This window comes from Sparus aurata, chromosome 11 (assembly GCF_900880675.1).
Source record: "Sparus aurata chromosome 11, fSpaAur1.1, whole genome shotgun sequence".
In the NCBI taxonomy this organism is placed as follows: domain Eukaryota; kingdom Metazoa; phylum Chordata; class Actinopteri; order Spariformes; family Sparidae; genus Sparus; species Sparus aurata.
The window spans coordinates 27,171,840-27,196,307 of NC_044197.1; the positions used below are offsets into that span (position 1 = coordinate 27,171,840).

Genomic DNA, 24,468 nt, shown 5'->3' on the forward strand with positions numbered 1-24,468 from the left:
TTAAAGCCCTACCTACCCACTTAGTCATTATGTTCATTTTACTGATGATTATGTATCAAAAACCTCATTGTCAATGAACCAATAGTTATCTCTACAAAACTGTCATAATGTGGATATTGAGGTATTTGGTAAAAAATATATTAACATTTGATTTTGACTCCCGGTCCTAGGACCTTGTATCCTTGTGTACCGCCATACACTCTAAAAATATTGTGATATTACATACCACCTTAGCATATAACAGTGACTGGAAAGAGGGGGGAAAGCTTGTCTGGCTCTGTCCAAAGTTAACAAGATCCACCTACTAGCATCTCTAAAGCTCACTTATTATTTTCTTTTTCAATCCATACGAAGACCAAAGGCTAAGAAAGTCAATTTGTGTTTTAACATTATTATTATGTATTTCTTGCCTGTCACAGTTTCTGTCTCACCTTGAGGTTGCCTGACAACTTAAACTGGAAATCATTGTGCCCCACCAAGAAACAGATGGCACACAACACTTCGGTGCAGATTTTGTCCGAGCGTCAATCATAACAAAAGCTTCATATTAAACAGATACAAGATCACTATCAAGCTTACCATCAAGAAAGCACATGTGTTTTTAAAAAGTCAAACTTCATCTTCAAATCACAAACCACTTTGACTGTAAAACAGTTAATTTATATATTTAAGATATCATTCAACAAAAAGTGGTTTGGATTTTTAACATGGACTAAAAGTACCTTGGCCACAGATTAGATAGTGCTGTATGCTTGCTGCATAAGGAGCTCATGTTAAGGAAATGCCAATAATATCTTGTGATGTTATTTCAACTGTAAAAACTCATTATATTTTCAGAACATTCAACATTTAAAACAAACAAGGAAAGTAATTTTGACATTGTGCACTTTCCTCCAAAACTGCAGCTCTCGAACTTTTGGAGGCTTCAGTCAGCTTTATTCTCCAGACACCTCCGAGCTTCGATATTATCTTAGCGCAGTGGAATTTATTAAGTATAAAAATTTGGAAATACTTTTCATATCATGTATTCATGAGGATAAGTATAAATCCTCGCTGTATTATAAGGCTTGTAGCTTCTTGGAACACGGTGAAAAAAAAATCTGTCTTTAAAGGACAGAATACATGGTGGAAACGGTGGGAAATCCATCACTGACACGTCCCAGTGCTGTATCTTCTCGCTTTCAGAGGTTTCAGCCAGCTTTATGTCGACCACGTCCATCACCTACACCCTCAAGGAGCCCTATGAACTGAGCAGGAACAGCAGCGCCTTGCCCTCCTCCATCTACTCTGATACGACTCTGAGAGGAGAGAACATCTCCCTGGGCTTCAGGACCAGTCAGAGTCCTGCTCTGCTGCTCTACATCAGCTCTTTCTACAGGGAGTACCTGGCTCTGCTCATCAACCAGCATGGTGAGGACTCCTCTCCTCTCCTCTCCTCTCCTCTCCTCTCCTCTCCTCTCCTCTCCCGCGAAGCTAATTGTTATGCACAGTCTCAGGTCCAAAGAAAACATGGGCATGGTTACTATTAAATGATAATTCTGTTTCCAGCGGGGGTTCTTTCTTCCCTCGTCCTCGCCATTGTGATTATTTATTGTGTTCAAATTTTCATCACTCGCCTCGCCGCGGAGCTCCACGCAGCTCCAGCTGGCAGGGAGCAATTCCAGCATTCCTGCACAGCGTAATAGGATTTGTCATTATCCAGCGACTGTAATTTTGTGAATGTAGCTGTATTTTAATTATAAAGAGTGGTAGAGTTCATCTTTTGGAGATTTCTTTGTAGTTTTGGACGCATTATCACGATTAGCAAAAACTAGAGAGGAGAAACCTTTGCTGAAACTATTTGGAGGTGTCATTTTAAACGCTGGGTGAAACTTTTTTTCACAACTGTCAGCACTTTGAATGACTGGGAGAAAGCGAGGGACAGCAGGTTTATAATAGTTGATCACGCCGTCATCAGGTATCGGCACTCTCGCTGTAGTGTCTCCTGTGATCCCAGAGAGAGGTTTCTCTTGGATGCCTTTAGAAGGTTTTTTCTCACGTTTCTCTCTTTCGCCGCTGCAGTTAGCAGGAGCCTCAGCTGCTGCACACAAAGAAACTTGACTCGCCTGAGACAACCCCGTGCCCCCTGCGAGACTGTTTTCATTATTAAGATCCACTCTTACGATAGGGCAACTGCTCCCTATTAGTCTGTGTTTGAAAAAAGAGCCAGCATAGTGGAGTCATAATTAGAAAAAAATTGGAAAGGGCACTAAGTATGTGTTTGGATTATTAAGAGAAGATTATTTCCGATCATTACCGCTCATCTATAAAGTCTGCAGACATCGCAGAGCATTCCAATTATCTGAGCGACGAGGAATTCGTGAAGAATACCGCTGTTAAAAAATTGGGGAATTAATTTCCCATCACTGATATTGTTTGAGATTGTTGTTCATAGAGATAAAACCACTAATCCTAGCAGCGCTGAATGGTTGGCAGCTCCTTAATTCATTGTGGAGCCTCAGATATGTGGATCAAATGTTCCTCTTTTGAAGGAGTAAATATATGTCTTCGAACAACTGTGGCCAATTTTTGAGTAAATTGGCTTAAGTGCTCGATTATTGATCAAAGTCTAGTTCCGATTTGTCTCGGGTCTTAAACCTTTGACATGTTTGGAAAGTTCAACATACTCTCCTCAGCTAACACTACTATCACCATCTCCAGAAAACAACACTGTGAACTGATGTGGCAATTTACTTGCATTGGGCAATCATTTTTCTCTTGAATTGAACACATTAAACACAAACAGACCTGGCAGAATGTTGTTAATAATATTAGTAATAATAATAATAATACTAATGATATAAGTGATGATAAATAAATAAATTACCAAAAGTACAGCAGTCTACATTTTCTATATGGCGTACAGCTTCAAATTAAATTATTCTAAATTATCGGTTTTCAAAAAATTCCTTATATGTGCCCCATGAATAAGCAAAGCTCCAGTCTTTTCCTCATCAGTCTCTCCAAAGCTGAACATGTTGCCAGTTCATTTATCCACAGTCCAATCGAAGGTATGTCCACGCTCTCCTGTAATAGTGCAGTTATCCCTCTGGCTTGTGAAAGTCCAAAATCATTAAGCAGTGACTGCTGCAGAGTTCCAGCAAAGTCATCAGAATATATTGAAATTGCACAAAGTTTGGCTCGTGAAGGAACATTAAGGCTTCTACACTCAACCACAGTCTTCCAGAATTGCTATAATTTGTTCAACTCCCATAAACAATGAATTGAAGTACCGCTTTACGCTCTGCACTTCAGACAGGTACCTGGAATATTAGTGAATATTTGCCTTAACCTGTCAGATGTGAAATGAGTTCTCATTAGCCATATGGATTGTAATTTTTCCTGATAACAGACTGAAACTGGCCTTTGAGACATGCAGTTCCATACTCTCCAGAATATTTTATCGGGCAGTCTTCATTGTTGAGCCCAGGCTCGTACCAATCAGAGACAAAATGCGATTATCTTGTATTTTTATAATTAATTAGTGCTTATATAGTTCTACTTTGTTAAATCTGTATTTGTCTATGTATGAGTGTTTTTTTCATTCAGTTACATCTGTCTGTACTGTCCGTCAAATTGGACCTTTGGAACAAGGAGAAACTCTATAGGCTCTGGAATGAACTCTTTGATTCTGCGTGTGCTTACATTCAGTAAGACTCTTCTGTTGTTTTGTGTCTACGAAGACGAGCTGGAGCTGAGGTACAAGTTGCACAGCAGCAGAGATGTGGAGGTGCTGTGGAGCAGAGTCACAAACTTGGCTGATGGACGCCTGCACGCGGTGACCATCAGGAGACTGGCAGACACTGTCTACGTTCAGGTAAACACGCCACGTATGAAACACGCTGTGGCGCTCAGGTGACTACGACAAGAGGGACGTGTTTCGACATAGACGCTGTGAACCAAAGATTAGGAAGAAGTCTTTTGTCATTAACTCGCCAGACTCCCCTGTAAAAGGTCCGTCATACTGACATCCAAATTGTGCATTACATTGTTGAACAAAGCCTCTGCTCACACTGCGCTAAACAGCCGATAATGAGGAGGATCTGCAGGCAGATTGTAGCTAACGCGCGTCGTCGTATGATTAATCCAAACTGTTGGCTGCCACTACTTTGTGATTCCCCCGCTAATGCTCAGACTGCAAAGGAATCATGTACACAGGGACGTGAATACCCAGCTGTCTTTTGTTACTTGTTTTCACATTATAATGTGATGCAAGCTGGAACGATGCTCATGGTCAGGAAACTTTGAGCACCGGTGCGTCTTAACCTTGAGTCACCTGCAACAAAAGATGAAATGGCAAACAGCAATCTACACGATGAAATGGAGATAAGCCGACCAATCCGGGCACTTGGATTAATCTTACTATAGATATCAGTCATCCCTGAATGATGGCTGTCAGAAACGTCCTTCTTAGCTTTATTCAAACACTGACCGCGGCGGTTGAGCGAGCCGCCCTCAGAGCCACAGGACACAGCAGCCATCACTTTTAATCAGTGGCGTGACAGTGAGCATCAGAGAGCAAATCGTCTTCAAATTATAATGTAATAGATCGTTAATTGTAATAAATTGTAATGAAAAGATAAAGCCCCTCAGGGTGCCGGAGAATTATCTTGCCTCGGGCAGCAGAGTGTCCGGAGGCAGCTCTCACCACAAGAAAAACGTTTGGAAAACCTTGTGAAAAAAAAAAATCACGAGTGCCACATCTCCTCTCTGTTCTTCAGCTACTTTTTTTTTTTTTACATCTCTGTGTTCTGTGGTTCCACTTTAGCTTCACTTTGATCATTAGCAGATATTGATTAGTGATTTACTCAAGCCCAAATCTTGCTCTATGCAAACACTTCATTACAGCCTCTCTGTTGTGTCTGACTCTGAGGTATCGCAACCTGCTCCACTTAAACTTCCTTACTCAGCAACTTTGAACCACTGCAGGTTTATTGGTGTCCCATTTGAACCTGCAGGTCAGACCTCTAGAAGTCGAGCCTCCGGCTAGCTTTTTTTGTTTAATTGCAGGCTCCTCTGCAGACAGTCAAAGTTTCTTCCGAGAGCAGAAATTTGTTTTAATCAACATGTATTGATCACTTCTTTATTTGCCATATAGGAGTGGACTGCAACTTGACGTGAATCTCTTTCATTTGCCTCTACAAGCCTGTGGACAGTTTGCTGAAGTTGTTTAATGCTGCTGGATGGGGTACTTCTTTGTGACAGACTTTCACCCTCTATGCTAGTTCTCAAGTGCCTCATCTTCGCACCTCCGGCAGAGCGTAATGGTAGTATGGAAATGGAGTCTGCTAAGAAAAACTAAAGACGAGCGCAACAAAGAAGTTCCAAAGTTCTCCTTTCACAATAGAATTACCTCTCCTCCACTGTTTGTCTGTGTCTTTGCTTTCTACCTGCTTCGCTTTTACCTTCACAGTTGTGACATACATTATCTTTCAGATCGACCAGGATGCCAGGGAGGACTTCAACTTGACATCTGATGTTGAATTCAACAACATCAAATCGCTCATCCTGGGCAGAGTGCAGGGTAAGTGGGACTCTTTTAGTGCAGACTCCAGCACTTAGACAGACTCATTTGAATAACAGCACTGAGATGTTTGGCCGCACACGACAAATCGCTGTGCGGAGGCTTTCTGCTGTTTTCTATTCATCGGGTCGGCTGGTCCAGAGGGAAATCTGCAGTCTGAGAAACAGCTGTGGTGCTTTTTAAAAAACAAGTTGACATCCATATTCAAATGGTCACAAACACAGCACTCTACTGTGGAGATGTGAAATACGAACAGCCCGAGAAATTACTAGAGGTGGAGACACCCACTTAAGCCATTGTTGTGAGGTATTTTGATGCATTTTAGAGCCATATGGGGAGGTAAAATACAGTACGTGTTGGTGAACTTTTATCTGTGTTATCGAAGCGGTGAGTAATACAGTCTTTATGTCTGTCTGGCTGAGGCCAGGCTTCAGACAGCTGTAATGGTAATAACTTTAGAAAAGGTCCCTCACTTTGTATGGTAATGAGGAGAGATTGAAAAGAACAAATGACTGAGAAGATTGGAGTCAGCACCCTGCGATTCAGCATAACAACCAATAAGCCTCAGCCGCTGAGAAGGGAGGGTCAAACCAAACCAGGAAGTCAGACGGTACAGTTTACCCTCTCTCTGCCTGACAGAACATTTTACTTTCACATCACTCCTGTCGTCCTCTACAGGACTGATCTGTCCTCATCAGGCTCCTCCTAAATAGTAAAGAGTTTGTAGCAGACATACATCCTGTAAAAACAGCCAATAGCACGCAATGTATGTTACGTCCTACTCCACGCCTTTGAGACAACGGAGGCTAGTCTGATGAAGGGAATACAGTACCAAGGTGTTTTTTTTCCATCATCGTTCTCAGAGGCCACATATGGCCCCGGTCTGGAGATGTCATTGAGAGGCTGTTGGTTATCAGTTTGTTAGCAGTCACTTTAGCAACAAGGAAAGCTATCTGTTCAGATCCTCTCTAGGCGGATCAGCCCGAGGGCACCAAAGGGAAAAACAGAAAATATTTTCCCCATAAATCATGACCCGGTATCACCCAAATTACTGAATAAACTTGTATTTTTGCACAGTCCCTCGCAACACACTCCTCTGGTTCTTCTTTTTGCCGATACATCCATGGCAGTGTCATAGAATAATGAAAGTGTGCATTAGATGAATAATTATTACTGCCCCCGAATGCAGAATGAGTCATCAACATTTTTAATGATTTTCCGGGAAGTTTCAAACTCTACCATTAATGATAACTTTAGAATGGTACTGAGCTGACACTGGCGTATAGGTGAGATATGGAGCAAGACATAGTTGAAAAATACTTAAAAAGCAATTTTGACTTCATGCAAACTTTAAGCTAAGTTGTAGCCGTGAGCTTCCACTCGCTTTTGAAGATCGCCGACATAAAAGGCCCAGATCAGAGGCAGATCAGCGTGTGTTGCGCAGGAGCTCGGGGACAGCCAGCAGATGTGTCTCTGATGTCTTCTGGCTAAATATCTGGTAGAGTCGCAGACGGATTGGGGAGCCATTAATGAAAGCAGACCCCCCTCTGCTTTCTCCTTTGCTGTCATCTGCAGTATCTCTGAAACCAATTTTATCATGCATCTATGTGTATGGAGCAGGCACAATATTAACCTGTATCTCCTGACAGAGAAAAACTTCGAGGAACAAGGTGGGCTGGAGCTCAGGGATTCAGACCACAAACTTTTATTAAACGACCAGGTTTCGATGCCACGTGCGTCTTCATCAGAGTCAAACAATGCAGATTATGGTAAATAACATCAGTAAATGTGTGCATTTTATCAGTACAAGTGAACCCGTCTAACTGTGAATTCCTTCCACTATTAATTGATTGCTCCCTCCCCCTTTCTCCCGTCTGCTGGATTAGGGTCCTAACTAGGGGAGGTTACTGAAGTGGATGTGAGTCTCTGATGACGATGCACACGGCTGAATTGTTGTTCAGGCTGGATCCATGCGCTTCAGTCTACCTTTGCTACTTTGCTCCTTAAGTTTTCAGAAATCAGAAAAGTGCCCCACACTGAGAGCACTGGACAGGATCCAGCTCTGTGTGAAGTGGCTGAGGTGCCCTAAACTCCTTCCTTTACCCTATTATTATATTTATTTTTATTATTATTATTTTGACAGAATACACAAGCAAAAGCTTTTCTGCATATGTAACCACGTCGTCCTTGCTGACCCATGATTTGAGCAGGCATCATTTTCAGTGCTGCAAATCAGCGAAGACACAACTGGAACTGCTCGGGTGGCGTCATTCTCATGCAGTGTCTCGCTTTGTGATCTTGTCATGTCAGGTGGTGTGGAAAGTGCAACAATGGCAGAACTCCCAATACAAGACAGAAAGTTGTGTAGTGTAACAGCACACAGCAGTGCAGCGATCTGCTGACTCCTAAAGTCGTGTAGTGTCGCCAAAGCATGAGGAGCTTTAGTTCGCAGTGTATAACGGACGTGGCTTTGCTCGATGTGTGTTACTGAACAGAAGCAGACTACTGAACCTCTCTTGCACATCTTTAAAATTGTCTTGTTAAGGGAAGTTGGACTGAAATAAGAGGGTTTTTTTCTCCCACTGATAGAAACCAAGAATCAGTAATCTTTAAAATCTATTGAAGCAATTTTTTTGCCCCGCAGCAGTGATTTAATGTTCCATATTATTTCTTCCTATATAATTACTGGAATATTTCCTTAAAATCCCCTGAGTTATGACCACGAAAAACTAAATAGCTGTCTAGGTTCTACACATCACATGTAACAAATAAGGAAGAGTCGAAATTGATGCTGTTTTTAGTGCAAACTTTTTTTCTGTGTGTTGACCCAGGCCATGTTAGTACGTGACCCAGCCTTCCCTCAGCTGAGCCAGAGGACTCCGGCAGTCATATCAGTATCAGAGAGGCCGCAAGACAGTTGATATACTGTCACTCCCTGCCAGTGCTGTCATCCATCAGCCTAACTAATGGAGCAGGAAAGAATGGAGAGACCGAGAGGCTCACAGAGAGAGAGAGAGGGAGAGTAATGATGAAGTGAGAGGCAGGGTGAGACAGTGATACGCAGAGAGGTGGAGGTAAAAAGCAGCAGCTGGGCGGAGGTGGACAGTAATCTTCAGTTCATGGATACAAGGCCAGTGCTGTCAGCGTGGGGTCTGACGGCTCCCACAATCATCCAAATCCTTCTTAGTGAAGAAGGCACGGACTATATTCAGCACTAATGCTGGTGATTCATCCGTATAAGAAATAAGAACATAAATTTTACATCATCCTTTATTGGGACTCCACATTCGTGGGCCTTATGTGCTTGATTTCAATTGTTTGGTTCCGAATGTTATATTCTTGGGTATTCCTTCGTCACAATCGTTGTGTTTCTGTGGGCCTTAGAAAGTTGAAAATTTGATCATTTGATTTTTTTTTTTTTTTTTATAAAATTTGTCTTCAACATGATTGTGACATGTGTTTAAAACTGATTGCATTATGACGTTAACGTTACTTTTGTAAAGTCGCTGTAACAAAACTACAAACATGAAACTAACATGGAACCAATGATCTGTTGTGTCATCTCCTGCCATCAAAACATGTCTATTAATTTGTTTTCTCATTAAGAGACAAACTCCCCTGCCTGCACACGCTTTAATTTATTAGAAAGAAGATGATGAAAGGTTGCGATAAACTGTCTCTTTTTAAACGGTGGAGAAAAAAAATAAACACTAATGCAGTGCGAGACAATTTGTTACTTAAATTAGTTTTGTCATTAACTTTTTCACCCATCTCTATAATTCACCCCCATCTTGCAGGCTGCTCAGTGGATACAAACAGGAATATCTCATATAAAGCATCAGGCATTAAAGTGAAACAAGTTATGTTCTCCTCACGTGTTGCTTGTCACGCCACAGTACATGCACAGGTTTCACAGTCTTTGAGTAAAGAGATAGGCACCTTCTCTTTCTTAGTGGACATTCAGACCAAAACCTGCTTTAAAACACAATGTGTAGCACTTTTAATAAACAGCTGGTAAGGAACGAGTCTAAAGCCACACCACCCGAGACTGAGATGTTAATTACATACTACAATATGAAAGTACCGGGTGGAACAAACTACATAACAGCTACTTTTCTAATTTTAGAGACTCACTGCTGGAGGGGAAGCAGTTGGGTCATTAAAATCAAAAGGATTAATTCCCTCTGGAGCATCAATATGCTGAGCAAATTTCATGGTAGTCTGCCTTTTATATTATTATGATTATTGTGTCCAATTGCGGTTTTTATACATTTTGTGAGAGAAAAAAGGTTTAAGGATATTAAGGTTTAATATTCATCATCTGGGGACCATGAGTAGCATCGGGTAGTTTTCAAATGCCTTAAATGAAGGCTTTGGTTCAAGATGAAGACCATGAGCCAAAAAAATGTGCCTTTTCCATCTTTGTGGCACCGCATTATAAACAGTGGGTTATATGCTTTCAAAATGTATTTACAGTTAAAACTCCTGGCACCCGCTGGATCGCCTCTCACCTGTCATAACCAAACTTCGTCTCACTTGTGGCTTATGTACTCGTAACATCACTGTCCGTGACAGCAGGCACTAAATAAAATCTTCAAGCAGCTATAAATGTCAGTGTAAACTACAATTATTCCTGCTGTGGAATTTGATTACACAGCACATCATTGGCAGTCATCTAAGTTTATTACCAGAGAGAGACAACTCTTCACCATGTGAATGGGGACACTGTGGCGTGGCCTGGCTGTAGAGGGCTGTTTATCAGCTGTGTGTTTGATGGGGCTTTGATTAAGTCTGAAATTGAACATGATCCCTTGAGCAGTGGGAAGTAATTTGTCTTTAAATTATCTATCTCATGTTGTGTTTATTTCATTATTTATATTTTTTATATAAATGGTGCCTGGCCAAAAGAAAAAGTCACCAACTCAATTTAACTAAGCAAATAGGAAAGAGCTTTCCATTGGATAATTACTGCAGTGATGAATATGTTTCAGCTGGCAACAAGTTATTTAACTGATGCAGTGAGCAACTTCTCACTTCTCACTTATTAAACAACCATGTTAGAAAAATGTTACTCTGTTTCGGAATGGTCAAATTATTGGTCTGCATCAAGCAAAGAAAAGAACTAAGGACATCCCTGAAACTACTAAAATTGGGTTCAGAACTGTCCAGTTTATTATTAAAACCTGGAAGGATAGTGGTGAATTATCATCTTGGAGGAAGAAATGTGGTTGGGAAAAATCTTGAATGATCGTGATCATAGATCACTTAAACAGTTGGTGAAATGAAATAGTAAAAACCAACAGTAGAACTTACGGCTACGTTTAATAGTGAAACTAAGAGCATTTCCACACGCGCTATGTGAAGAGAACTCGAGGGATTGGGATTAAACAGCTGTGTAGCCTTAAGTAACCACTTGAGTGAGGGTAATCAAGAAAAAAAGGCATAACAATTGGACTTTTGAGAAATGGAAAAAGGTCATGTGGTCTGATGAGTCCAGATTTACCCTGTTATGATCTGGGGTTGCTTTAGTTGGTCAGCTCTAGGTTCAGCAACGTTATGAGCCCAAAAATTGAGGTCAGCTGACTACCTGAATATAGTGAATGACCAGGTTTTTCCATCAGTTTTTTTCTTCCCTGATGGCTCAGGCATATTCAAAGATTCATCAGGCTCAAATTGTCAAAGAGTGGTTGAGGGAGCATGAGACATCGTTTTCACACGTGGATTGGCCACCACAGAGTCCAGACCTTAACCCAAGTAAGAATCTTTGGGATGTGCTGGAGAAGACTTTACGCTGCTGCCCGACTCTACCATCACCAATACAAGATCTTGGTGAAAAATGTATGCAATGGATGGAAATAAATGTTGTGACATCAAATAAGCTTATCAAAACGAAGCCACGGTGAATGTGTTCTGTAATCAGAGCTAAAGGCAGTCCAACTAATATTAGGGTGTGTCAGTTTTTTTTTGCCGGGTAGTGAATATTTTGCCATAACCATATTATGCTCAGTTTTGGGTTCATACTTGTTCTGTGTCCTGAACATGTTTACGTTTTAATGGTCAAAAAACACATTATATCTCTCATACTGTTCACTGCTGCATCTCCTATGTTAACCCTATGTCTGAACACCCTGTTTAACTGCCTGTCTCTTTAAGGCTCCCATCCAGAAAAGCCCAGCCTGCTGTGATAGGTGTACTCTCGCAGGACTGAGCAGGCAGTGTGTTTCCACAGTAGCTCTGCCGATGTTTTTGCAGCCAACCATGCTGGGGGGCATGTCTGAGGCAGCGACTGTATAGTTGTGACATCACAATCTTACGAGAGTCCTGATGGCATGTTTGAATTCACAGTTTCTGAACATGGGCCGTGAATTTTTCTGTAGATTGAGGGTTTTGCAACTTTGATACTTGATGCTAGGGTAATTCATTCATCACTATACAACAAAGAGCTGAATAATGACATGGAAATTTGAAAAATTCAGTCATACTACACAAACTTAAGAACATACAGTTATTTATGTACGAATATACATAAACACGTAACAGCAGCACCAACAAGAGGGTGATGATAATGTGGTCGGCATTTTCCTATCAGAAGTTTGACATCAGGGAAATAGCCCATCCACTTCGACTGAGTGTGAGCACCAAGCTTCGATGTTATGAACAGATTCCACCTCTCCCCATTCAACTCTAGTCCTTTTGGCTCAGAACATGATCTCTAGAGCAAAATCTTGATCCGAGATGTTTTGGTGGAGACAGGTCTCTGACAAAAATGTGGGCAAAAATAGTCTCTGATTTCATGTTGTTGGAGTCCCATGTGTCCATCTCCTTTTGCTGCACCTGCACATTAGCCAGGAGGAACCTTAAAACCAAGCTAAATTAGCATGGCTCTTCTCCCGACTCTCTCCTCCCCTGAGATGGTACTGCTGGTCAGGATGATTGAAAGACGCTGCGGGCCATGATGGTCTCAAAGACTGCTGCTCTTAATCCAAAACACCAGCTTTCCTCACCAATGCTGATGACAGCGTTGACTTTAATCAAAAAAGACATACACTATAGGACCTTTAACCTTCACCAAGTATTTCAGTTGCTTAACCTTCCATTACCTTAACATTATTGTAGTTTGCATGCATGAATATTGTGCGAAAAATAGTTTCAAAATATCAGACTTAGCATTCACAATCTTTCCTTTGAAAAGAATGGGTGTTTTTTTGTTTAGTTTTTTTTTTCTATGTCATCTATCAGTGTTTAATTTGACAAATGAGTTCAGAAAACTCATTTCCAGCAGGTTAATCCTCTGCTGTAAAGTCAAAATGGATATTAAAATGATTTAGACATAGATAGATACCACTTATCATCGAGACTGTGGTCTCATCAAGATAAATATTTATCATTACTGTATTTTAAGTGTGCAATTGGAACTTGCTGATAACAAATGGGTCTCTTTGTCGCTCAGTCTTTCTTGTCTCTGTGTTTTTCTCTGTGTGTGCTCAGAGTCTGATGAGTTGGAGGCCGAGCTGGCCGGGCTGGCCTCTCTTGGGTTCACCGGCTGTCTGTCAGGTGTTCGCTTCAACTCCATCAGTCCTCTGAAAGCCGCTCTGCTGCACCCTGACAGCCCTGTTATTGTCACCGGCCCATTGGTCCAGTCGAGCTGTGGTTCGTCCTCCCCAGCCGATCCCTACGCAGCAGAAACCACACACTCCTTATCAGGTACAAGGAACAGACTCAGCCCTTACTTCCTACACTATACTATACTATGTTCAGGGTATATGTCATTAGTTAACAGCCCCACCCATTCCCAATGTGGGAATCCATCTGGTGTGTCTTTAATATTATTCTTAGGGCTGTTCATTAAACTTCTTTATGGGCTCATTAACCATCCTCCTCGGTAAGCAGACAGAGTGATGATACTACAATAGATGAGAGTAGTCAGACAACCGCAGTGAAGTCCTTTGAGGCTGAGCTGAAGCTTTCAACGAGTACTTTCTGCACTGACTGATGGTTCTTTCACGGACTCTACCTTCTCCTCAGCCTTCTTCCTTTTTTATCTTTTTGATGTTTTTTTTTAATTTTTTCGACAACCCCAATTCCAAAAAAGTGTGGATAATTTTTAGACTATAATTTAATTATTTTTGGCCCATGTTGACATAATCAACTCGACATTATGAAGAAAATATATTCAGTGTTTTACTTCATTAACTTCCATTGATTTTTGTAAATATTCTTATTATGAATTAGGTACCAGCACCTTATTTGCCATGGCCCCTTTCCCTGTGGAGTCCCCCAAGGGTCAATTCTGGGCCCCTTCGTGTTCTCCGTTTGTTCCCTTCCTTGGGTCATATTTTTCCAAAACATATAATAAACATACCTAACTGTATTACTCCCTCACCGCTAAAAGAAATAAATACATATAAATAAATACATGTTACTGTGATGCGTTATTTTTGTAATGCTTTACCCCCAACACTGCTAGTCATAAAGCCATCTCTTGCCTTCAGCTTGTTCAAATTATGGCTGCTAGGCTTTTATTTACATCACTTTCAACCTTGCCTATCTTCCTGATTGCCTGCCACTTTTAAAACTAATTCAAAGATTTTATTGCAAACTTTTACCTCTGCAAGCTATAAACCTCGGTTGCAAAACATGATGAGACAGGGGTCACAAAAGACTAACATTACATATTGTCCCACAATCTTTCTTCTCTGTATCTTTGACTGTTGACCTTTTCCCCTTTGAATTCTGGACACCGTTTCTGATTTTTTTTTTTTCCTCTGTATTTTTCTCTACAGACCAGCCCAGCTCGGCGGATCCAGGTCAACCTTTAGTCAACGCCATCAGGAGTGACTCAGCTCTAATTGGAGGTAATGCTGTCCATCCCTCCGTGAATAAGAACAAACAGTCGACTCAGAACTTTGTACTTGGAAAAATGCAGCCAAGAAGCAGTCTGAAACTGTACAGGGAAAAGAGATGACTTAGATGAGAAAGAAAAAATTCTCAGTTTTGGAGCTTGACTCAAGTGAGGAAAGAATTTTGATCTTGGAGGCTGAAGAGGAAAAGAAGAGGCAGTAAAGGGTTCGCAGTTTTAAGATAAGATTTTGGGTCACTCTTAACTCAAGAAGCACATGAAAACATGAGTGACAAAAGCATTTTAGATTTGCGTTTCTATTTTAAAAACCACATTAATGCAGCATTCAACTCTGTCAGGCACTGTTTTGTCTCGCAGATTTCCTTTGCTTTACGAATGACAAATGAAACTAGAAGCTTTGATTATACTGTATAAATTTGAATTTGTTTATACCTCCAATAAAACTGTGAAGAACAGAATACAGTCCAACTCTGGAGAATGGAAATCACAAAGTAGAAAACATGTATTAGAAGTCAGACTCCTGTGTGCTATTTTAGATTGAGATGAAATGCCAGAAAGTTAAAGAGTGATTAAACAATACTCACTCAGTTATGAATGCTGTCACTGGATGCTCCAATAATGGACAGACATTCATCTTCAATCTTGGTCTTCATCAGGTGCCCCAGTAGCTCAGTTGTTAGAGCGTACACCCCATGTACAGCAGCTGTGTTGTGTTCTGTGTTTTCAGGGTTGATCGCCGTTGTGATCTTCGTAACCGTGTCTGCACTGGCGATAATGGCCAGATTCATCTGCAGCAGGAAAGAGACGTATCGAACCCAGGAAGTGAAAGCGGCTCAGCCCGAAGATGGCCACGAGTTCCCCTTCAGCAGCCAGGTGGACTGTGAGAGCGCTCCCAGTCAAAACCAAAAGGAGTATTTCATTTAGCAGGAGCACTGACCTCCCGCTGACCTGACAGGACAGAGCTGGAGGATTTACCAAGAGACACACACAGCCCTGCTAGCCACTGCTACGAGTGACTCAACAAGATGTGAAGCGAAAAAACAGAACAATCTTATTTATTTCCTTTCTGCTGTCGTTTTGCGGATGTAAATATTTACAAATGTAAATGGTAATTTGTGTGCTTGTATCAATATTTCTCTGCCATGTTGAAATGTTTAAAATCATTTATTAAAAGGAAAGGGAGCACTTTATATTGGGGTACGCTTATCAACAGTTGCTTATTAGCATGCATTTCAGTGGCGTGTTGGCTCTTTGTTAGTCATTGTAAATCATTTATTGATGCCTTATTCTGCATGACAGTGTTCAACAACTACATGGCCAATCAAGCATTTTCACTCAACAATCTCCCAACTGCTGTTTATTGATAGTAAATAAGGAAGATGTTGAAACAAGTCTCCAGCTGGATCCTTGTTTTTCTCCGGTACGGTGTGTTCAGCAAATCACTTCTCTCCTGTGTGGCAAGTCTTGTTTTTTTCAGTGCCAATGAGTCTCTGTGTGATCAGGGCCTGACACTGTTAATATGCTTCGCTCAGTGTGGGCTTTATCAGGTGGTAAAAAATAGACAATTTCCTGAGGAACACTCTCACGAAACAGAACACAAGACTAACTCAGATTGCGTCATCCTTTCTAAAGTGAAGTGTTGCTCCTAGTAGTTTGACAGTTTTAAAACCAAATGGGTTCTTCTTGTTCAAACATACTTTTAACACACTAGTTTTGTGTTTTGTCACTTCAGAATTGTACATATTTATGAAGTGTCATAGAATGCTGCAATACATTGCAAGTGAGAAGTCGGTATGTCAATATCTGATCAGAAATGCCTCCCTGCACATCTCCTCAGGAAAACATGGAAACCAACAGCAAATCGATGTTAGTTTGTCAGGTCTCTGAACTTCACAAGTAACTATACCAGCTGATTTTAAAGATTAACAGGCTTGGGCAGATATTAGATATCATCAAATACCACATTAAGTGCTGTCATAAGCGACACATCTAACAGCTGTGTGATTCTGAGGAACTTCCCTGACTATAATTCAATTTTTTACAGCGTTATTTCCAAGGGAACCAGTGACAGACTAGCTGCACTTAATGTATAACACTAATACATGTTACTATATATCTAATGAAAAAAAAAATCCTATTTCATATTAGGTTGTTATTTAAATGTGTTGTATGCTAAGTGAGAAGTAAAGAAGTGGACAGCATGTCAACCTGTCCTTTATATATGTATACTGTTCACACTACCAATCAACATAAAATAAAATAAAACGAAATGAAATACTATAATTACATGTTGTAAGAAAAACTGACACCCGAACCTAACAATGATAACATCATGGTCAATATGGTGATATAAAATGTTGAATTTCGCCGAGACCTACAGATCAGCGCATGTAAAAATAAATAAATAAAAAAAAACATTAAAAAAAGTAGGCTCCTACCACTGAATTGCAACTACATCTATCAGGCATGTATCAACTGACACTAGATCAAGTAAAAAGCTATGAAAGATAAAATATGATTATTCATTATGTGCGCCGCCGTACTTCTGTGATGTCGTCTGTGTATACATTGGTCAGGCCTGGTGGATCTCACCGGCAGCTTTAAGGATAATCACTGTTCTTTCCAATTCACGCACAACATCTTCCTTACTTACTATCAATGAGCTGTAATTTGAACATTATTGAGGGAAAACTCACAGTTGGAAGTCGAAGAATATGGTCAGAATCAGACGCGCTTTATAATGACTAATATAAAACCAATATGTTGCTAATATCCATGCTAATTAACGACTAGAAAATGGTTAACATGAGTAGCCTAATATAAAGTGTTGCCAAAGGAGACTTGCAGCATTAATGTGATGATGGAAACACAACTTTGTTCCAGTTGAGACTTTTGGACGTTCGGTGTTAATTTATTAAAAAAAAAAAAAAAAAAGCACTTTTTCTACGTGGATGATGAACCGTCTGTGATGTGTGAGATGTAAGAGCCATACAGCACGTGTCAAAACGTGTGCAGAGGGATGCAGCTGACCGGAGGACTGAAATGTGTCTTTCACACCTGCGCATAAGAGCTCAGCCATGGAACAGTCACTGCATCGACTGAAACCCACCTGTTACAACTGAACATCATTTCTACACCCGCTGTTCATACAAATACAAAATTAAAGTCACTCGAAAAACCTGAACCTCCACACTTTGTCTTTGAGTTAGTCGAGGAGCTTTTCATGTTACTCGCCGTGCTTTTTTCAAATATTGTGATGAAAATAAAAGCTTAACGGTAGGACACTTTTTTTAACAATCTTTTACTTCTTGCCTGTGCCAGCTGAAGTGAGCTGCCGACATCAAAACCCTTTCAGGACTGTCACTTAATTTGCTCTGTAGACACTGTGTGTTTTTGCTAAAGCACTTACCTGTGTTAGCCTGACAGGTAGACGAGAAGAAAGAGACAGATCAGATAATGGAAAGAATTGTAGAGAAGCTAACAGTGAGACGTGACTGATGCAACCTGCCATGCAAATATTAATATTGGATATTTATACGCGACTGTTTCCGGAATCCTTTGGATCATGGCTGGGATTTTAGAACAGAAGGAGAAGGTTTTTGTTCTCTGTTTCTCTCACACAGCCCTCTTCCCCAGATGTTTTTACAGTCAAAGTAATAATGTGCAACGTTTTCATGTGAACAAATGTCTCCTTTGATATGATTTAGCAGCAAATACCCCTACAGAGTAATGATACGCGCTTCATGAAAGCATTCACACTTCCTCCTCTAAACTGCTCTGTGGCCGCTCTTTGTCTGAAAAAATTCCTGTGGTGCAAATAAAGCGATGCGTTTTATATTTCCTAGGTCGTTAATGGGAGCCAGGACTGCCTGTTGTGCATGAATAATGAAGATAGCTCCAGAAAGCCAAACTATGAAACCCCAAGGAGACCGTCTGATTGAGAGGGAATGTAGAGAGAGATCACCAGCGACATAACTGCCGAGCTCTGAAGATGTCCACGTACATGACCACTTCCATCGAGAGGGCAATCAAAACATACTACTCTGTTGTGTGTACCTGCCTCGCAGGCCATAGACAGAGGTGCACAGACAAAGCTGTCTTAACCTTGAAGACGTTTATCTAGGGTGTCCTATTAGCACTAATAAATTAAAACATTTGTGGCAGTGCTGACTCTCAGCTGTCAGTGGACCTGTGAAGCCTGCAGAACGACGCTTAAAAAATGCCTTCAAGCGTAAACACAGTTTCGCATGACTGAGCCCATTTACACCTGATCTTAAAAAGTATAGGTCTGATTTGTTTTTTTTTTGTAAGTGGAGGTGTATGAGGACTTTCCATTATCAGCGTATGACACTCAGTAGGTGGCTTTCAGCACACTCCCAGTTTGGAGAAACAACGGCACACTCACCAGAATAAAATGTTGGCACTTCATGTTTCTGCAAACCACTGATACCTTCACATTTATATTTCAGGAGAGACTCGAGAGACATTGCAAAAGTCTTGGTAGAAATATTTGGGGAGGTAATGACGCTGTATGTAGAATCGGAACAACCTGACGGAACCTCGACACTGGTGATGGTGGTGATGGCAGTGATGATGATGAGGGGGAACAATCGTGGAGATCTGATGACAGCAGAGTTGATTCTGGTGAGTCAAACCTGGCCAGAGGATGTGAAGAACTGGAGGAGAATGGGAGTTTGACAGCAGAGACATGACTGGATGATAGTGTTTGTGGCAAAATCTGGTCGAGAGAGGTGAATGTAAAGGTGGTCTTCCTGACTGAAGTTACACTGAGTTTCACGTGTCACAGGCCTACGTAGCCTATCGACATTTATATAAAACCTGCCATTTCACGTTTACATCACACGTTTGTGACCTCACTTTCAAAACCTGCACACTTACTAATACAACCGAGTGTTTTACAATGCCTTTTTATAGCACAGAGATTAGAATTTCTAGGTCAGACTGGGATTGATATGGTTGTTTCTGGTTTTTGGACAGTAGTCAGGGAACAGCCGTGTTGTTAATACTGTCTTTGTGACAGCGACAGTTACAGTAATACAACACGGAAATGCTAGGAGAGGAAAACATTTAAAAGCTGGCGAGAAATAAAGATATCAACAATTTTCTTCACATTTTCTTGCTCAGAAAAATATTTCTATACTTGCCGAAAAGGACTCAATCTTTAATCAGATTGAATTGATGTGGATTTTCCTTATCTGCATCAGTCTGCTGTAGAGACTCAATATGAATGATGGGGTCCCATTTTAATATTAATGAAAAATGTCATTACCAGTGAGATTAACCCAATTAATCATGTTTGTGTACCTACAGTATATTGCTGCCAATACACAACTCAAAATAAGTTGCCGTGCAGCTCGACCTGCCTTCATGTTGGCTTTACCCATCATCGTTACCGATGGCCTTAAAACAAACTTTCATGGATTATGTGCAAATTCAAATCCTGTTGTAGGGAGAGAATCATTACTGTAGCAGAAAACGCAGCGGAAAAACAGCGTTCGGAGGCAGCTGGGGTCTTTTGTTTCCTGCTAAATGAAGCTGAAACACAGCAACACTTTCCCTCTCCAGAGCAAATTAAATTTACATAAATTTACATCGCAGATTGTTCCTCCTAAACTTTTCAGGGGAGGGTTCTCTTTATGCACTACATGACATTATGGATGGGTATTAATATTCCTCTGTCTGCAAAGTGGAGATAAAGACGGCGACTAAATGACTAAAACTGAAGCAACAAGTAGAGGGAGTGTGAGTATTTTTCTGTGACATCAATTCTGTCCTAAAAGTTTGCGGTTAAAGACTTGACACGGAAACGTCACCGACACTGAAGAAGAGTTTGACAACAGAGTTTCAAAAGAACCGAAACAAATAAAGCTGATTAAACTTGTCCTGCACTTAGCATCCCCTTCAAAGTCATGAATATGTATGCTATCTCAGCCGTGGAAATGGAAAACTATAAAAAATGAATCAAATCACTAATAAAAGTTTAGCACCAGAACTTATGAACTAAAGTAACTTCTAGGCAGAGGCGAACCTGCTTCAGTACTATTCAATCTTTGGCATAGAACTAAACTTAATTTAAGTGAAGGAACTAAACAAATACAATCAAACCACCAGGTAGCAAAACTGACAAACATCACATGTGTAATTCATGGTGCCAATCTGTCATGGTCTGAGCATTAGGTTTAGTTATTTCCTGTTTTATTTTATAGTCCTCTCCTAATGTATCATGTTTAGCTTTTTACTTCCTCTCTTTGTCCTCGTCCCACCTTTTCTCCTGCTCACCGTTAATTAAGTGTGTGTTTTTCTCTTACTCTTTGTCAGTCTGTCTGTTCTATTTTCCCCAACATCAGCCCTGTGTCTCCTGTGTCTCTCGCGTTCCCACCTGTGCTCCCGGGGCTTTTTTTTTTTTTTGGTCCGTATTTAGTTTTTGTATTTTTGTGGTTCTCTCTTCTTTTTTCTTTTCTTTTTCATTTGCCCCTGCCTGCTCCTTCTGTTTTTCTTGCCTTAGGCTTTTTTGTGCTTGGTCTTTGTATTTTGAATCTACTGGGATTTGATTTACAGCTTTAATTAAAAAAAAGAAAAGCTCTTTTTTGTTCTTTACCCTGCCTGCCTCCTGTGTGTCCTGCATTTGGGTCCTCGCTATTTTTGCTACACATAACAAAATCAGTCAGGATCAAAAGTATATGTCTCTCGCTGTTTAATACATGCATATTTTTTTCTGTAAAAAGGTTCCATGGTGGTCCACAGGAACGGTTGCGGCTTCACCTTTCTATATTGAGGTGGAAAAGAAAGATGCAGGGAAACATTGGTGGCACATGAGGTATAGGGTAGTCCCCTAACACATTTACCTTTGTGTGACAGACACAACTTAAAAGTCTCGGGACGTAAACAACCTGTGAAACGGAGCTGAGACTCGCACCGCCCACCTCCTCCTCCTCCTCCTCCTCCTCCTCCTCCTCATTCTCCCTGTGGCCTCCTCGCTGTTTATTCATTCTCTCGTCTCTCCCGTGGTTAGTATGCACAGGAGCCGCTCTCCCTCTGGACCTCATCAGATCGCAGAAAGCTGTCATCTGATGATCTCCAGGTATTTTATTTACCCAGTGGGAGTCATTCAAGCTGCTCATCAGCAGCTCCCTGCATGGGCAGCGAACAGAGGGGAGACAAAAATCCTTTCGTTTATTTGTTTTCCCCAGTTTTTTATGAATTGTTGAAGAAAAGTGGATGGAGAACTGTTTCAAAGTAAAATTATGAACACAAATTATAAATAAGAAACTGCTAAGGTTTTGTTAATGTATAACTGTTGTATTGTTTCCTACATGACGAACCCAGAGTAGCACTGGAATAACAGAGTGGGTTGAATGTTAATAACGGAGGGAGCCTGATGCTGTCTGACTCTTCCGTGGGACTTTTCATCTGATAATCCATCTACAAATTAAACCCTGTCTGCTTGACATGGAGAGAGGCTTTTAGATTAGTTCTTTGAAGTCTGAAAAGTGGACCTCTGTGTATTCCATGCATTTCATTTCTCACTTTTGTTCCTGCGATGCGGCCACTTTAATGTTCCGAGTTCCTTTTTTCCCCCATTCGAACGCTCCAACAGGACAGTCCTGAGGGTTCGGCTTCACTGAACACAGTTTTTCAATCTACATGCCCGTCACAGATCATCCGGGCTATTTTCAGATGCGCTGTCGTTTTTTGAATAATCATTCTGTATCAGTACCACTACATGCTTACATGATTCAAAATTACCTAAACACCGTTAGGATTTTTGCTCGTCTGTAACGCGGCGTGTGGGCTAAAGCATTCCACGGCTCACTGGAATGATAATTGAATTTAACTCGCCGCTCACTCAACGTTGATGTCAAGTGTTATGAATAAATGGGCCCCTCACCTGAATGAAGAGACTTGATTAATGCTTCTCCACGCAGATGAAACAGCAGCAATCAGCGGTAAGAGAGGAGGCGGACGGCGAGAGCGCGATGACTCCCCGCTGCTGCCTCCCGCTGCATCCTGGAGGTGGGCTGGATAATTACCATCGGCCTTCTCCCTGATTAGTGATCTGATGAGACTGCGGCGCCGCGAGCAGAAACAGCATCGCCACCCACCTGATTACAAACGACATCGCGGACCTCTGTTGTCAGTTTGTATCCATCATAATCATTCCGGGAAATGTACCCGGCATGGCAATGTGGCTTTTATGGTGGCGAAACACGGTGTCATGTTTGAAAGCACCACCGCAGACTAGACTTTTTTTTAACCTTACAGCAGCATGAGTTTCAGGGGGGCCGTCGTTGCCATTATTCATATGTTTCCAAAGTGAGTTTTTGATTGCTCAGTCAGTACAGTGTTGGTTTGGCTGGTTTAGACACATACATTATTGAGGAGCTTCTGGCGGGTACTCTGGAGATGAGGGGAGAGATTTCCTCACTTCCTCAGGACTGAACGGGGGATTCCTCTCTTCATGCTTCCACGAGAGGATTTAATCTTCCTCCTGATCAGTTGTACAGTGTTACTAACTAAGTACATTTAATGAATCTTAGCATACATTCAATCAGGAATCCCGTCCCTACTGTCCCTCTGTCACCCTCGTCTCTCATCTTTCATCATAATCAGCTGACTATGCGATGCGCTGTCCGACTGATCAGAGAAACGTATATCAAACTGGGAAATTCACATGAACGCCCCCTCAAGCCGGAGAACCGCCAGTGCACATGTTGCCGAGTTGATGTAACATGAAGCTGAAAGCGGTGATGGCAAAATGCATTTTTGTGACATACATTTCACGGCTGACATGATCCGATTACTCTGATCTTCCTTGTCAAATGCCCGAAACAGCAGTCAACGTGGTGTTTAAATGCCCTGAGCAATAAAATGCAAAACATCATCCATGATGCCCCCACATGAAGAACCATTCAGATTTACCACCCAGGTTATGCCACCATCTTCCCAAGCCAATTATGTTGTTGCTTACAAACTTTAAATCCTGTCTCCTGCTGTCAGTAGGTCACCTCCTTCTTCACATCCATCTAGACCTCAGCCATTCTCTGTATCCAATCACCTCCAACATTCCCATTGTTTAGACTCCATCGAGGGGTATCCTACACCACGCATGGCTTCATTACCCTATTTAAACATGATGACATCACGATCGGATCCAATTGCCAAAGACTATTCATATTCCTTACCTTTATTGTGGGTATGTCAATATTTGCTCACTCCTATGAAGTTGCTAAGGTTGAATATGTAAGATTTGGCAACCTTTCAAATTCACATTTAAAACAAGAGGCAGCATATCACCAGAGTCACCTTTAACTATTGGTAACTTGAGTTTACGTTAGCTAACATTAGCTAGTAAGCTTGATTAGCCGTGCATCTAGTGGTCCAGAATAGGAGCTCAGGGCACCACAGGAGAGTTGGTGTTTACCCCGCTGGCACAGGGATGTGTGACTGTGCTGTTGCTAGCTGGTTAGCATGCTAACTTCAGTAGACCTTTTTTGCAGCACACTACATAGATCATAAGATCAAAACTGTTATTTGTGTAAATAATTTCAATAAATGTTTTCGATGTTTCCACCTAAAATGTGTCCATATTTATTACTTATAATATACTAAGTATTTCCATTTAATGCAACCCCAACATTTTATTATGTTATATCACAGAAGCAAAATATAGAATTTTTTAACAGCTTTAGTTAATGGCCACCTTTCTTAGTTTTACAATTTTTCAAACCCGTCACCTGCTTCTCAAGCAAAATTAACTTTTTAAAAAGATCTGCTTTTTGTATATATTGTAGCATATAGCAGCACGGGCTTATTCTGACCTATAATATTGTGATACCTGCTGGTTTTGTGCTATTTCCAGATGCAGATTCGTGTTTCAGATCTTTTCTTTCTACCAAACCACACCCTCAAAAGGAGGAATGCTTCTTCTCACGGATGCTCGCGCTCTGACAGTGCGGGATGTAAACATTAATGCCATCCCTTCCCTTGCCAAATTACTTAACAGACAAAAAGGAGTTTGACCTGT

The 24,468-nt window shown here is 41.1% G+C and overlaps 1 protein-coding gene across 1 annotated transcript in view; it reads left to right on the forward strand.

Annotated features, from left to right (window-relative positions):
* LOC115592007 (contactin-associated protein-like 4) overlaps positions 1–17,613 on the forward strand; it is a 117,791-nt gene extending 100,178 nt beyond the window's left edge. Inside the window, exons 19-24 of the mRNA XM_030434465.1 lie at positions 1,186–1,410; positions 3,723–3,856; positions 5,476–5,563; positions 13,052–13,267; positions 14,347–14,418; positions 15,151–17,613. Coding sequence (XP_030290325.1) covers positions 1,186–1,410; positions 3,723–3,856; positions 5,476–5,563; positions 13,052–13,267; positions 14,347–14,418; positions 15,151–15,347 — 932 coding nt within the window. The 3' untranslated portion in view covers positions 15,348–17,613. The remainder of the gene's footprint in view (positions 1–1,185; positions 1,411–3,722; positions 3,857–5,475; positions 5,564–13,051; positions 13,268–14,346; positions 14,419–15,150) is intronic.
* Positions 17,614–24,468: the final 6,855 nt, after the last annotated feature.